Source organism: Leopardus geoffroyi, chromosome B2, assembly GCF_018350155.1.
Source record: "Leopardus geoffroyi isolate Oge1 chromosome B2, O.geoffroyi_Oge1_pat1.0, whole genome shotgun sequence".
Taxonomy (NCBI): domain Eukaryota; kingdom Metazoa; phylum Chordata; class Mammalia; order Carnivora; family Felidae; genus Leopardus; species Leopardus geoffroyi.
Window position 1 is genome coordinate 37,880,481 of NC_059332.1, and position 15,041 is coordinate 37,895,521.

Sequence of the window (15,041 nt, forward strand, 5' to 3'; positions counted from 1 at the left end):
ATGAACTTGGGAGGCGAGAGGATTCTTGACCAGTGGGCTTGTCCATTTCCTGCTTCTGAAGAAGCCCAGTAACTTCCTTCCTGGAGGAGGAAGGGTCCAGGGCATATAAGGAGTCCCTCAGGGGTCTTCAGTTTCCCAGACCTCTTCTCCATATGAGGAAGTCCTGGGTGTAACCTGGGTCTCTCTTGATGCTGTAGATCCTTCCCTATGTGTCCCATCTGGAGCCTTCTCTGCTTCACGGCCTTGCCTCAGTCGAGTCCGGAGCCACCCAGCCACTTACCGGCCTGCCTTGATGGCAGAAGTAGGGGCAGAGCTTTGAAGTCCTTGATGAAGTTGGGCTGTGGATGGACTGGTCTAAATCTCTCCTCTCCTTCTGGCCAGAGACATCACAGTCTGGCAGGAGAAGGGCCGGGGTTGCAGAGAATGTTCCTAAAAGAGGCCAGGCCTCCATGGAGCTTGTCTCTGGGTGTGTTTGGAAAGGCTCTTAAGACAGGCACCCAGAGGGGGTGATGAGGTCAAGGGGTGCCCTGGGGAGTCAGGGGAGGCCACACTCAGGAAGGTATGGGATACACAAGAGCTCCTAAGCCTTGTTCACGGACAGCTCTAGACCTCTAGGCAAGGGGAACTGGCAGGCTTTGAGAGGCAGCTGCCAGATTCCTGAGGGTAGATATCCTGTTTGCATGAAGATGCTCCAAAAGTCCCTCCCCAGCCCTCCTCTCTCCTTGACCCTCCCCACCAGCCACCCCTATGGGCTCTTGTCAGGCCTGCTCTGCCCCATTGTAGCATTTTGGGCACTGGGTAGGGGCCTCTCTGCTTATTTAGTGCTTCTAGTGGACTAAACGCACATGGAGAGCAGGATCTTTCACTGTGTGTCCCCAGAGCCTGGCCCTCTGCCTGACACACAGTGGGGGCCTGACAAATGCCCCTCGTGCACATATCAAATGAGGTGAAAATAAAGTCAACCTATGTTTACTGTACTGCATAAAGTCTCCTGGGTTGGGGGCAATGCAGGGAGGGCATGATGGAGATTTGGCTACGGTGATCCATGTCTGGATTCAACTTTTCCAGGTCACATTTGGGGGAGGGGCTTTGGGACAACAGCATGCATCTCACTCCACACACGTCTCTCATCCTGTCCTACATCTCCTTTCAGTTACTTGCTTGAACATTCCTGTCTCCTTTACTCTCTGGAGAGATCCTGAGATCAGTCCTGGCTGGGAAGGGGAGGGGGAGGATCTTGAACAGGAAGTCTAGAAGGCATATAGGGGTAGGGGAAGCAAGAGGGGCTCCTGGGGTTGCTGGAGACCTCATGCAGAGATGGGGGTCTTCTGAGGTCTGGGGACCCCTTCCATCTCGGGGGCTCCCCCTTCCTTGAGGCCGAGTCCCCTGCTGAGCAGCCAGAGCTGGGAGCACCTGTGCAGAAGCAGAGGACCCAGTGGGAGGACCAGAGCCAGCCAGGCCAGGCCCAGGAGGATCCAGATGGCTGCCAGGCTCCGGTACACCGAGATGTAATGCTTGCTGGGGTCTGTACCTGGCAGGGAAGGGACATGATAAATGCCCGGGATCTGAGGGCACAGCCACACCCCCTCCCAGGTTCCATAGGGGTCTTCACCAGCCTCCCCATAACAAGGATCTGCAGTGGAGGGAAAGGGTGATGGGTCCCAGGCCACAGACATCTAAGGATGTTGTGAGAATCCTCAGAAGCCTTACAAATTATTTGTCTCCCCCAAACAACCAGGGACTATTTCCCCATTCCCTAACCCTCATGGCCCCCACTCGGAGAAGTGTGACTGCCTTGTTCTCACCGACAACATAGTCCCCGAAGCCAATGGTGCTGAGAGTGATGAAGGCAAAGTAGAAGCCTTCACCGAAGCTCCAGCCCTCCACGTGGCTGAAGACCATTGGCGGGAAGATGAGAATGACCAGCGTCCCCAGGGTCAGGAACAGAGCCAGGCCCAGGATCTGCAGCAGCTGGGAGTGAGAGAGTCTGTCTCTGAGTCCACTTGGAAGGCCCCAGGATTGGGCACGGGGAGTGCGCAAATCTGGGAGTGCAGCTGGGCCGTAGCTATGTCCCTTCCTTGCCCTTCACACCTTTGGGGTGGTGTTTGTATTCTGTGTGTGTGCTCTTGCCCAGGCCAGGGGAATATCTGGTCAGAGGGATTTCATTAGTGGGTCAGTTTGGAATTTGGAGACTCCTTTGGGTCTGAGGATCACACTTGGATAGACCTGTCAGAGAGTCAGAGCTGGGACAGAGGACAGCCACTGAACTGCCCCAGATTCTTCTGCACCCCAGCCCTCCTTAGTGTGCTGCCTTTGCAAAGGGCTAGCCAAGCGGGTGGGCGATGGGGGTGTGCTGGGTGGCCCAAAATTTACTTTCAACCGCAGGAAGGGGTGCTGGAGTTCTGTGATGGCCACAGAGATGTGCTGTCCAGATTCCCTTTCAAAGGAGACCTTGTTGATCAGCAGTCAGCCAGCGGCCTCTGGCTCCCGGCTCCTTTGAGGCGTATGTCAGCTACAAAGAACCGCCGGGCCCACGGGCACACCCTTCCCAAGAAGGCCACCCTGTGTCTGATTGAGGCCAGGGTATATAGCCCTGGCTGATTCAGCACCCTGTGGGACAACTCCCATGGCCACACATGCTGGAGAGCTCCGCGAGGGGCTGGCCAAGTCTTTGTCCAGCCTGATCACAATTCAACTTCTCCCCCTGCCCCACCCTTTCTTCCATGAGTTTCTACCCCTAAGACCCTGCCTGCCAAACCGCGTCTCAATATCAGTTTCTGTTTTCACCCCGCCACAGGGCCATAAGGAAGAGGGGGCCCTACCTGGGAGCGCCTGGGCTGCTCCTCCCACCTCTCGAGGGCGGCCAGGTGGGCATGCAGGCCTGCACCCAGGTGGTTGAGGAAGACCACGTTGAGCGGGATGCCCACCAGGGCATAGAAGACACAGAAGACCTGGCCTGCCTCCGTGCTGGGCGCCAGGTTGCCGTATCCTATGGGGGGAGGGGAGGAGTGTGCAAATATGGGAAAGAGAGAGTTCAGAGCTGCCTCCCCCACAGACTCTAGGTGGTCATCTTCCATCACCTCCTGGAGTAGAGGAGAAGCTCCTCTCTTCCCAAGAACATTCTCCCCAGCCCCTGCTAGAATGATCTCTATTTGTAAGAATCCTGCTTGTCTTTGAAAGGCCCATCTCCAATGGCACTGCCTCTAGGAAGCCCTCCTGACTGCCACCCTCCTCCTGCCTACGTGGAGTGATTCCTCATAGTGCTTTGTGTCATTCCTGTCTAGTTTTTCCCTGGGGGAGATGAGGGAACACAGCAGATGCTGTTGGTGTGCTGTCCCCTCAGAACAGCTGGGGCATCACCTACAGCCTGGGGGACAGTTCTTGTCCACCCAGATGGCTCTCTCCTCCAAGTCCCTGCATCTCTCTGTACCTGAGAACGTGCGTAGTCTATGGGCAGGTTCAAAATACTAGAGTTAACACATCCGGGGTCAGTTCTCAACCATTGAGGGCAGGAGGTGGTAGATAAATAGCCTCATTTCCTCCCCCCTCACAGGCAATGTTCGGAGGCTGGGCTCTGCCTGTGCTCTCAGAGGGCCCCCGTGGGAGCGAGGCCAGTTGTCCTAACTGGGACCCTGTTCACCCATGCAAACGTTGCTGCCCTTTCTCCTCTCTTGCTTTACCTCCCCACTTCTCTACTTGTGCTTCCCGGAATCATCTCCTAAATAAACCACAGTCCTGGTCTCAGCATCTGCTCTCAGCAACCGCAACCAAAACAGGGACTTTGGGGAAGCCCTTCCCCACCCAGACCCTTTACCTATGGTGGTGACAACCGTGCCCGCAAAGAAGAAACTGCTGCCGAAGTCCCAGTTGCTGGGGTTGGTGGAGTTGCCTTTGGGGTTCACACCCTTCACCCAGGCTTCCATGATCACCTGTTGGGGGGGGGGTGGTGTGGGGTGGGAGAAAGAGGCAGCTGATGGTGGCCAAGCTCTCTGCTGTCATCTCACTTAATGATATTCTTAGATGGTCTTGTTTCCATTTTGTGGAAATGTAGGCTCTGTCCAAGTAGCTAAATGCCTTGCCCAAGTCCACCGCTTGTTCCACAGACCAGGGCTGACTGAGGTGTGGGCTGTAAACATGGGCTGGTGGAGGGGAATGGGTGTAAGGAGGCAGAGGAGGGTGCTTAATGAGTGGTCCAGGCGGGAGGTGCTGTCTGTGGCCAAGAGGGTGAGACATAGATGTGTTGTGAGGACAATAAGAAGATTCCAGGTCGGATGTTCCCGGAAGAGCTTACTGGGGAACATAGATTTGGGGGGCCACAGGGAAGCCATGGGGCTGCCCTCCTGCAGGGCTGATGGTGGGGACAGAGAACCCCGTTCTGGGTATTCCCGGGGAGCGGGCAGCCTTGCTCTTTGCTGCCCCCTCATGAGGCCCAGCCCATGCCTACAAGAGAAATTCCATCAGACACCAGGGCAAAGGTCGTGTATGTAGTGGTGTTTCTGTGTCGTGTGTTGTACGCATGCATGTGCATGTGTGTTGAGTGTGTGTTTACAGAATCTGAACCCTGGAAGGCTCAAGCGTAAGCCCCCCTGTCCTGAGGCCCAGCCCTCTTGGAGATGGTTAGTGATCCCTCCCCAGTTCCCTCCCTTGTGACCATGCCTTGTCCCAGGCAGCAGCACAGTCTTGCCACTTGATAGAGCCCCCAAAGCTGGAAGAGGGCAGTGGGGGAGGGGGCCACTCCGGCCTCCAGTTCCTGTGGGAACCTTTTCCCCACTGGCTGGGTGTGTGTGCTCCTGGCCAGGGTGGGGGTGGCCCTGGTAGGCTGGGCCAGTCTGGGAGTCCTGACACAGGCTGTCTGCTTTTCTTCACTTTGGCAGAACTGGTCTCTTCACATGTGGACTTTGGTCTCCCTCCCGTTCCCACACACCCAGAGAGGCCAGGACGGAACATTCCGGAACACGCTCACTCCCTGGAGACCCTCACCCTTGGGAGCAGCTCTTGCTCTAGGCCCAGCTGTCTCCCACAGCCAACCTGAAGCACTCCATCCTGCTGAGGAGGGGCCTTGATTCAGCGAGGGTACTGAATGTGGGGCCCCCAGTGCGACCCTCCATTTTTCTGTAAGAATCCACACATGTAGAAAAAGCCGGACATGAATCCTGTGAACCGGGGCAAGGCCTTTTTCCTGTGGAGGCGTCTCTAACACTGCTTCTGGTACTGTTAATGGCTTTTTCCTCTTGTGAATTTTACCAGTAATGTGTGCTCTTCTGGAATCCTATTCCTGTCAGCCAGGCATCCATCCCCTGGCAAGTGAGGGTCCCTCCCAAGGAGACTGAGGACGGAGGTGTCTTGGCTCCCCTGGGGAGGCCCGGGCCAGGGTGTTGTTATTCAGTGGCTGGGGCTGCAGTCAAGCCTATTTTTTAGGCTTGTTTTTTTAGCTCTGTTTACAGAGCTAGTTAGATCCCAGCCACCAATCCTTCCCACACCCTCAGGCTCCTGGGTTTTGCGTCTAGTCCTAGGCTGAGGGAGGAGGAGGTGCCATGGGCTCCAGGGCCCGCGAGGTCTTGGGAGGCGCCAGAGCTCTTCTCAGTCTTAATAGGGGTGCTATGGTGCCAGCCCTGTACTGCTGGAGAGCAAGGAGGCCTCGTTTCCTGGAAGAAAGGGCCTGGACTGGTCTCTCACATCTCTGGAAAGTTCTCTCTGACCACCCCACCCAACTAGCATCTTCTAGGTCAGCTGTTCTCCATCTTGAGGGCATGGGCATGGCCTGGAGGGCTTGTTAACAATAGGCTGCCGGTCCTGCCCCCAGAGCTCCTGATTTGGAGCGCCTGGGGTGGGGTGCGATGTCGGCATTTCTAAAAGACTCCCTGTTGATGCTGATGCAGCCGGTCCAGGGGCCGCACTTTGAGGACTGCTGCTCTAGGCTGTATCCTGCCCACCCCAAGGCCTTACACTTATGCTGATTCGTATGGTGAAGAGCAGCCAGCTGAGGGGTGAGTTCTGTCCCCAGTACTTAAGCCTGCAGTCTTGCCCACACTCCCCCTCTCTGTGGCCCGGTTTCCACCTACCAACTGGAGACAGTGATAGCCATAGGTCATTATGAGGAAACACGTATAAAATTCTTGGCTCCAGAGGATGGATCATGACCGGTCTAACCCCAGCATGATGACCCTGTTCCCCACTGTCTTAGGCACCTTGTAAATGCTCACTAAGTGCCAATTATCACTCTGATGACTCTGCACTTGGCTTGTTCCTTTGTGGTGGCTGTTGTCTTTCACTGGGCCCCCTGGTCTCCAAGGCATTCACAACACCCCGGTTTTGCCATGCTTCTTGGAGAGAGGGTGCTGGGGCTCCAGAGTTTGTGCAGAGAAGTAGGAGGGGAACATGCTCTGCCCCAGAGAGAGCCCCCTATGGACGCCTTGCTGGTGTAGCCATCATCCTGCTCATCCTGCTCACTGGGCCGGGGAAGACCAGCATGGCAGCTGCTCCTGACCGTAATTTGTGTGTCCCACCCACAGCCCTCGAGTGTGGTCAGCAGGGGGACGTGAGGGGGGTGAGGACAGAAGGATTAGCAGCCCCAGGGTTGGGGTAGGGGAAGTATGGCGCACGGGAGAAGGAAATTTGCACAGTGTTGCTAACACTGACACACAGTTCACATTCACGCAGCAAGTGGCTGCTTAAAAAGCGCTTTTGATCCGCTGTAAATGTCTGCAGCACCTCTGAGATCATTCGGCTCACCTTTTAGATGAGGAAATTTGGGATCAGTGAGTTTGAGTGACCCGCTCAGTGTCACACAGCAATGTGGTTCTAGACCTGGGGCCAGAATCCAGCCCTAGGTCTCCCTAGGTCTCTGTTCCCGCTCTACACTGCTTCCAAACAAACATTAACCACCCCTCCCCGGGCTGATCGCCCTGGATCTGCCACGAGAACCCCCACTCTGCCCACCATCCCACACCAGCACCTCCCTCTCACCTGCACAAACTGCTCCAGGGCCCGCTGGTCCAGGCACGTGTAGTTCTCCAGGAAGCGCAGCTTCTCAAACTGGAACTGGTCCCTGGACTGAGCCTCCGCCTGCTTCTCCAACAGCTGGAAGACAGTGGCACCAAGCAGCAGGTAGCAGACGTAGGCCAGCAGCAGGGGCAGCACCCGGCCACCCCAGCAGCTGCAGAGCCTGGCTTGGGGCATGGTGTGGCCGGGAATCTGCCGGGGCTGCGGGGCTGCCTCTGGGAGGAGAGGCGGGAAGCGCCCGGGGACCCGTGCCCAGCCTCCTGCCTGCCTCGCCCTCCTCGTCCTCCTCGGCACAGGTGTCTGGAGGCCGGGGAGTCTGTTTGAACAGTGCGGCTCAGCGTGGCTGCACTAAGTGCCTCCAGCGCAAACAGGCCAGCCACCCCCCACCAGCCTTTTGGACCCTGGAGAGCACAGGTCGGTGGCATGGACCCCTCAAAGAGACCTACCGGGTCCTCCTGCGGTCGTCTTGTCTTACCTTCTGCCTACAAGTTGAATGGGTGTTTCTGGACCAAATCAGATGCTTTCCCCTTCATTCTGCCCAGGCCTGCGTGGGTGCCCTCCACAGCCCCCAGCTTTTCACCCGTGATGGATGGCTTTGGGTCCCCACGCTGGGAAGGAATCAGGATGGGTGTGAAAATGCCTTGTGCTCAGTTGCCTTGGCTACAGAATGGGGCTGGGAGGATGGCCTGCCTATTGAGGGCCCTGAAGATAATAAACTGGGTAACAAATCAGGGCAAAGCAAATAGAGAACAGCCTTGACCAAGAACAGGAATAGGGTTGATGCTCTCAACAAGTTGTATGCATTTGCTTCATAGCTTTTGCTGAAAGTTTTTTTTTTTTTTTTTTGTTTTTTTTTTTGTTGTTGTTGTTGTTTTTTGGCTTGAAATCCTTATCAAGTTTCCTCCAATACAATATTGGTGAGATGTATGTGTGAGTAAAAAAGAAGCTAAAATTATATCCTGGCCTGAGATGTTAACAGTGGCTTCGCTCTGGGGAGTGGAATGGAGGGTGTTTTCCCGTCTTTCTCTTCTTTGCTTGTGTGTGAATTTGCAATAGCTTTATTGAGATATAATTCACATACCATTTCATTCATACATTTAAAGTATACAGTTGAAGGGTTTTTAGTATTTTCAGAATCATGCAGCTATCTCCACAATCTTTTCTAGAACATTTTCATCAGTTCTGAAAGAAACCCCTGAGCATCCAGTCTGCCCCCTCAGCCTCTGGCAAAACCATTAATCTGCTTTCTCTCTCTGGATTTCTCTATACTGGACATGTCATAGAAATTCAGTCTGACCATTTGTGGCTTTTTGTGTCTGGCCTCTGTGTAATGTATTTAAGGTTCATCCATGTTGTGGCATTTGTCAGTACTTTATCTTTTTTTTTTTTAATGTTTATTTTTGAGAGAGGAAAAGAGAGCGAGAGAGAGAGAGAAAGAGAGAGAACAAGTAAGGGAGGGGCAGAGAGAGAGGGAGACACAGAATCCGAAGCAGGCTCCAGGCTCTGAGCTGTCAGCACAGAGCCTGACATGGGGCTCGAACTCACAAACCACGAGATCATGACCTGAGCCGAAGTCTTGCTGCTTAACCGACTGAGCCACCCAGGTGCCTCTACTTTATTCTTGTTTATGGCTGAATCATATTTCATTGCGTGGGTATACCAACATTTTATTTATCCGTTCATCGGTTGATAGATACTCAGGTTGTTTCCACTTTTTGGCTATCAGGATTAATGCTACTACAAATATTCACTTACACGCTTTGGTGAGGATGTATGTTTTCATGTCTCGGGGAGTGGAGTTGCTGGTCACATGGTCATTCTATGTTTAACTTTTTGAGGAGCTGCCTGGCTGTTTTCCAAAGGGGCTGCACCATTGTACGTTCACACCTGCAGTGTGTGTGTCTTCCAAGTTCTCTGCTCACGTTTTCTGTGATGGGCTGTGGCCGCAGACAACACGAGCTGCCTTTCTACATCCTCTCCCTCCTTCCCAGCTAGCAGAGCCCAAACCGTGTGCTTCTGAGCCCCAGGCAACGGAGCGTGATCAGTCTAACCCATCATGATTGTCCTGCTCCCTGTGCTCTGGGCCGGGTTCCCGGGAGCAGCCCCGAGAGGGGGATTTGTGTGTGAGCAGCGGGGTAAGCGAAGAGCGATACGGATGTGGGGCGAGCAGGGTCAAACAGGAGACCATAGTCCCAGCTCAGCCTGGTTCGTGGAGAGCCCTGGTGGGTGATGCACACCGTTAGTCCCAGGTGGAGGCAGGGGAGCTGGGCTTTCACATTCCCACACCAGCCAGTCGTTGAGCCATCTCTGGCGCACAGCTGGCAAACGGCTCCGGTAACCTGGGGATGGTCCACTGGAGTCCCAGGTGATCGGTAGGCCAGGCCATTGGAAGCAGAACCACATTAAAGAGGGCACAGAAATGGGGAGGAGATCAGAGGATGGACAGCATCCCTCGCACCCACTTTCCCGGCTCTCTTGCAGCTCGGGTGGCCCTGTGACCCAGTTCTGGCCAACTGGGTGTGTGCAGAGCCGGTTGTGGACATGTGGGGACAGGCTGTGCTGTCCCCGCAAAGGGCTCAGCTGTGGCTGGGCCCACCATTCCCCCTCTGTGTGCCCTGAATGCACAGATCGCTGGCCTCATTGAGGGAAAGGTCAAGAGGGTTGCAAAGACGCTCAGCTGATTCTTTTTTTTTTTTTTTTTTTTGATGTTTATTTTTTATTTTTGACAGAGAGAAAGAGAGAGAGGCAGATGAGCAGGGGAGGGGTAGAGAGAGATAAGGAGACAGAGAATCCCAAGCAGGCTCTGGGCTCCGGGGCTGTCAGTACGGAGCCCGACGCAGGGCTCGAACTCATAGACCGTGAGATCATGACCTGAGCCAAAGTCGGACGCTCAACTGACTGAGCCACTCGGGCGCCACTGATGCTCAGCTGATTCTTGCACACACCTATCTCTAGATTTCAAAAATGTTGGGAACATAAACCCCATTTGTTTAAGCCACTGTTAGGTATTCTGTTACTTCCCAATGGCTACACAAATTTTTGTCGTTTTAATTGTTCAAGGCTTATTTGAGTTGGAAGAAATAGCAACACACTCCAGCTATCTGAAGTAATTGAAATAATTTGTGAAGGGAAGCCAGGAGCTGCCAGGCTTCTGGAGCAACTGGGCCTGTGTCCTCACTCTTAGCCATTAACAGGCTCTGTTCCCTCTCCTCGCGGGGTGCACCCCTCCACTCGCCCCAGCCAGCCGGCCATTCCCTCCCTGTGCTCTGTCCTGTCTCTCTGCCTCGGATTCTGCTCCAGGCCGCCCTGCTGGCATTCCGTCAGCATCAGCTGCTGCCCTTCTCTTCTTTCCCTTGTACTTCTTGTCTCCAAGGTGAGGCCGATGTCAAGAGCACCTTTTCACGTGGGCCACTTCACAGGTGTCTGGACGGCCTTGAGTCAAGCAATACCTTCAGCTGCTCTGCCCCAGCCAGGGGGTGGGGGCATCACATGTACAGGTGTCACTTGGAAGGGGGTATGGGGAGGCAGATACCGTGGCCTCTGTGTCCAGGACAGGCCATGATGGTTTTGGTAATGAGAGAGAGAGAGAGAGAGAAAAGCCAGGGGGAGATTTTTTTTCCATTTTACCACTTCAAGTATGTGAATGATCAAGAGAGTGGTAGTGTCATAGGATTCTTAACCTGCTCTAAGGCCAGAACTAGAACAACAAGTAACAGGGGGTGGAGGTGTAGGCAGGATGTGGAGGCCACCCCTGGGGAACATCCCGGCACTGTAACCAGTGCCGAAGGCAGCCAAGGTGTCTCCGCTCCAAAGCACCTCATCCGTCCCATGGTTGAGGGGGGCCCTGCCTGGGTGTGGCAGCTGCCTTCTCTGCAGTCCTGCTGGTTCTGGGTTCCCTGAAGTCACCTGTGGATCTTGAGCTACCCCATACAAGGCTCTTCTATACCCAGAGCTTTCCCACACAGCACCGTGGCTGGGATGTGGGCTTGTCTCAGAGGAGGAAGGAAGCATCAAGACTCCCCAAACTCACCCCTGACCGGTTTTTCTTTATGGTCTGGAGAGATGGGACCACACAGGTTGACTACCATCTTATCATCACAGACTTGCTACTTCCTGGCTTTAAGCTTGGGTTTGTAGTTACACCTGCAGGGCCGCGTAATAATCAAATCCTATTTTATTGCCCTAGAGAAGCTCAATGTGTGAAGAGTTCTCTTGTGTATCATTTAGAAAGCTCATCCGTTGACATCTGGGGGAATCTCAGGCAGGTCTTAGTAACTTCTTCAGCCCAAGTATCCTCCATGGGTCTGGACACTGTCCACAGGCAATGGTGGTGGTTCCAAGGTGGAAGGAAATCAAGGGAAGAGTATGGACTGTCTGTATGGGAGAAAGGGGTGGGCGCTGGGGGCCAGAGCTCTGTCTCTGACATGTTGAGGTGGAAGGAGGGCTGGGTTAGCCCTTAACTGGAGCCCCCCCCCCCCCCCCCCGCCCAGGTCCTGGCAGGTTCTCTAGGGTCAAGACACTGCCTTCACTTATGGCCTACCTATTGAGAACCTCCTGTGTGCCTGTTGTCCTCCCCCTGTCCTCGCTGCTCACTCTCCCCTCTGAGGCTCCTTCCTCAGCTCTCCTCTGGTTGTGCCCCTCGTCTCCTGTTCTCACGTTCACTTTTCATGGACCCCCAAAGACTTGACTAGAGTATAGGATGAGTCCTTCTCAGGAGCACTTCCAGTTTAGTGTGTGTGTGTGTGTGTGTGTGTGTGTGTGTGTGTGTGGAGGGGTGGGGGTGTACTTATGAAAACCCCAATCCCACAGAGCCAGAGAGTGGTAACATAACGGTGGAATTGGTGGGCGGGGGTCAAGTCACGAGGTCATCTTGCACCACAGAGGCAGCCCTCTTTCTCTCCACCTTGACTCATTCAATACATGCCAGTGGAACCCTCTGTGCTGGGGCCTATTGTAGTGACTCCAGTCGGCTGTGGCCTCATTTGGTCAGGTTTAGGAGAGAATCTGCTTGACTGTGGGGACCTCCCCTGCCCATCAAACACTCCATCTCCCACCCCACGGGGGCACTGCTCCGCTGTGAGTGACTGATGGACACAGGGCATGATTTATAATCCCTTTCAGGGAATTATTGCTGCTAATGGGCAGAGCCAATTTGTGCTTCCAAGTGGGGAGGGCAAAATCAATTAATGGAGAGTCTAACATGGCCAGGCCTGATGGCAGAGTGTGGCCTGACATCCGGCAAGTGATAAGGGACTTTCTGAGGCTGAACTAATAAGGAGATTGGAGGAAAAAGAAGAAAAACAAAACCCCTCTCAGATCAATTTCGTGTACAATGGGGAGAGAATGCAGAGTAAACAGAGCAGCTGGGCACGGGCTCTTTCCATCTGGATGAGCCCCGAGATAAGGAAAAGGACAGGTTGCCACCCCACCAACCAACATCGGTATTCGCTTAGGGAGTCACTCAATAGACACATATCCGCACAAATGAAAAAGGGCACGTTCCAAACCGGAACCAAAGGGAGAAGATAAGGCCCACCTGCCCCGGGTACATCCCTTGCAGGGAAAAGGGCAAGTGGAAAAAAGGAGCCGTGGTTTCAGACCCTGCTGCCCTGAGCCCCAATGATTGGCAGCACCACGGGCCCAAGCGACAAGTTCTGCATATGGTCGTCTGGGCTCCTGGACGTGTCCCCACAGTGAAGCGTGCGGGAGAGCATCCTGTGTGGAGGCAGGGGTGGCACGGGTTTGTATAGGTCTCTGTCCTCGTGGCCAGAGAGGAGTGTGACCTCCAACTGTGTGGCCAGAAGAGAGGAGGGAGAAGGCTGAGGGGTGATTTGAGGGAAAGGCTTTAAACAAACAAACACACTTGGTATTGACCTTGTTCAGATTTTCCATTGTTTTTTCTGTTGTTGTTGTTGTCATTGTTGTTTGAGCAGTAGGATTCATTTCTCACATGAACTCTTTCCCTGCACCCCAGGATGGGCACTGTGAAGAGAAGGGCTCTGGTTGAAGTGGGGGATGGGGCTCCCACTTTGAGGGCTTGGATGCAAGATTCTGACTCGTGATTCTGAAATAGATACCCCCGCTTAAATCGGATTTACCTCAGAGTGGACTCTGAGGCAAAATTTGGGTGTGAGTAGTTCATGTGGGAAGTGGTCCCAGGAACCCATCCCAAGAGAGGGGGGACGAGAGACAGGGGAGGGGGGCAGTCAATACAAGGTGAGTTTTTGAACAGGCGTCTGCCGTGGGCACCTGGGGCTCAGCCCCGCCAGGACCTCCGGGAGGCTGTGTGGGGCACACCTCAGAGTTGTCCTTGGCGGGGCAAGGAAGCTGGGGGTGTTTGTCCACCAGCGCCTGCCCCTCATTAGTTGAGGATTTGCTCCAGGAGAGCTTAACTCTTGCGCTGCTGGCCTGCCCTGCCAATGGACCTAGAGTGTTCCTATGGGGGAAGAGGACCTTTGGGTAGAGACAGACGGATACTCGAGACAGGAAGCTGTTGGTGTGGATGATAACTGTTCACCAAAGCTACGTGGGACCTCCAGGTGGGTTGGGGGACATGGGCAGGACACAGCCAGTGTCTGTCAGACTCTTCGTTCTATAACTAAGTCATTAGTAGTTTTCTGTGTCATTGTGGTTTGTAAATCCTGCAGGGAAAGAGCTCATCTGTGGAAGTTAATGAAGGAATCGTTCAGCTTGTCAGACAAATACCTTTGGGAGACAATAGGAGTGGGAAGATCATGCCTTTCTCTTGTGATGGCCACTAAATTTAAAAAAGGCAAGGGGATTGTTAAAGGATCCATTAGACACCCTTTATTAAAGAAGCCCTTATGCTTCCTTATGTGTGCAGACTATGGAAAAACCCAGAGCTGCAAGATGCACTGGGGCAAAAGCAGCAATAAACTTGGGAACACACGGACCAGGATGTAGATGTGGGGTGTTGATCAGGATACAGTCCATCTTGGCCCCAGGGAGGAGCAGAGCCTTCCCAGGGCCTGGGAGATGAAGTGAACAGAGAAACTGAGAGTGTAGAAAAGGCCAGGGCTGCTGCTGAGTGTGTGGGATCCTGGCAAACATTTTTTGTGAGCTCCTGTCTATATAAGCAATTTGATTAAAACTGCACCAAATTCATGAGTCCATCTGAGGTGTAATGGTTACTGGTGAAGATTTAGAATGTTGTAGACAACAGGTGCTCGTGGATTTGTTTGTTGTCCATTCAGTACGTGCGAAGACTCTTTGTGCTATGTCTGGTACTTTTCCTATGTGAGAGTCACTTAAGTCAGCAGGTCAGCACCATTCTGGTGGTCCAGTCCCGAGCAATGTCATGAAGGAAATGCTGCACCGGTCGGTCGGTGCATTGATCGTTCATTGATCGTCACACCTGGAACTGGGAGTGCAGGGGGGAGGGGGCTGGTCTGGGGAAGGGCTGCCTTCTCAAGTTGAGGAGTTGAGGGAAGTGAGAGGGAGGGATCCCTAACCAGTTTTCTGTTTGCTCCTTGCTCTGAGTTCCCCCTCAATGCGCATAAAATGGGCTCAGCCCTGCTTACTGGCAGTTGGCCATAGAAACCCAAATAAAGCAGTTGACCCTAAAAAAGCTTGCTGCCTCCCTCCTTGTCCTGACAGAAGCATCCGGGGCCACATAGCCAGAAGCCATTTTCCACACAGGAGAAGGAACCTGTGTTAAAGGAAATGCTATTTCCTCCTCCCACATTTTACCCATACGTTGTCAACTTCCAACATTCACGGCCAACCTTTCCACATCTCCTCTGCCTTATCACCCCAGCAGACCCTTGGACACATGTCTTGAAATACTCTCTCCCCCCATATTCTTAGATGACTCACATCCCCCAAGTCTCCTATTTGCTGTACTCCGTGTTCCTATTCGACCTCTCAGCCCCACGCCTCTTCACCTCATTGAATCCCTGGCCCACCATTCTAGTTGTAAACCTGCCTCTCCCCCCTTCCTCTCTGTGCCATGCCCCGGCTCTCACACTCTTATCCACCTTGACAGTGAGCCCAGGCCCATCCTATCCCACCCCAACTCC

The 15,041-nt window shown here is 53.8% G+C and overlaps 1 protein-coding gene across 1 annotated transcript; it reads right to left on the reverse strand.

Annotated features, from left to right (window-relative positions):
- Window positions 1–1,297: 1,297 nt before the first annotated feature.
- Window positions 1,298–7,955, reverse strand: KCNK16 (potassium two pore domain channel subfamily K member 16). The gene is made up of 5 exons (XM_045498077.1): window positions 6,967–7,955; window positions 3,815–3,929; window positions 2,823–2,989; window positions 1,806–1,971; window positions 1,298–1,531 (listed from the first exon to the last, which is right to left on the reverse strand). The coding sequence occupies exons 1-5, from the start codon at window positions 7,177–7,179 to the stop codon at window positions 1,308–1,310; spliced, it is 885 nt and encodes a 294-aa protein (XP_045354033.1). The 5' UTR covers window positions 7,180–7,955; the 3' UTR covers window positions 1,298–1,307.
- Between the last annotated feature and the right edge of the window lie 7,086 nt (window positions 7,956–15,041).

What these genes read in the sequence shown, in the direction of transcription:
- KCNK16 (XM_045498077.1), bottom strand. Translation starts at nt 7,179, where the DNA reads ATGCCCCAAGCCAGGCTCTGCAGCTGCTGGGGTGGCCGGGTGCTGCCC. An exon ending in CCCTGGAGCAGTTTGTGCAG is followed by an intron (nt 3,930 to 6,966) that starts GTGAGAGGGAGG and finishes CCCCCCCAACAG; the next exon opens with GTGATCATGGAAGCCTGGGT. An exon ending in CACGGTTGTCACCACCATAG is followed by an intron (nt 2,990 to 3,814) that starts GTAAAGGGTCTG and finishes CTCCCCCCATAG; the next exon opens with GATACGGCAACCTGGCGCCC.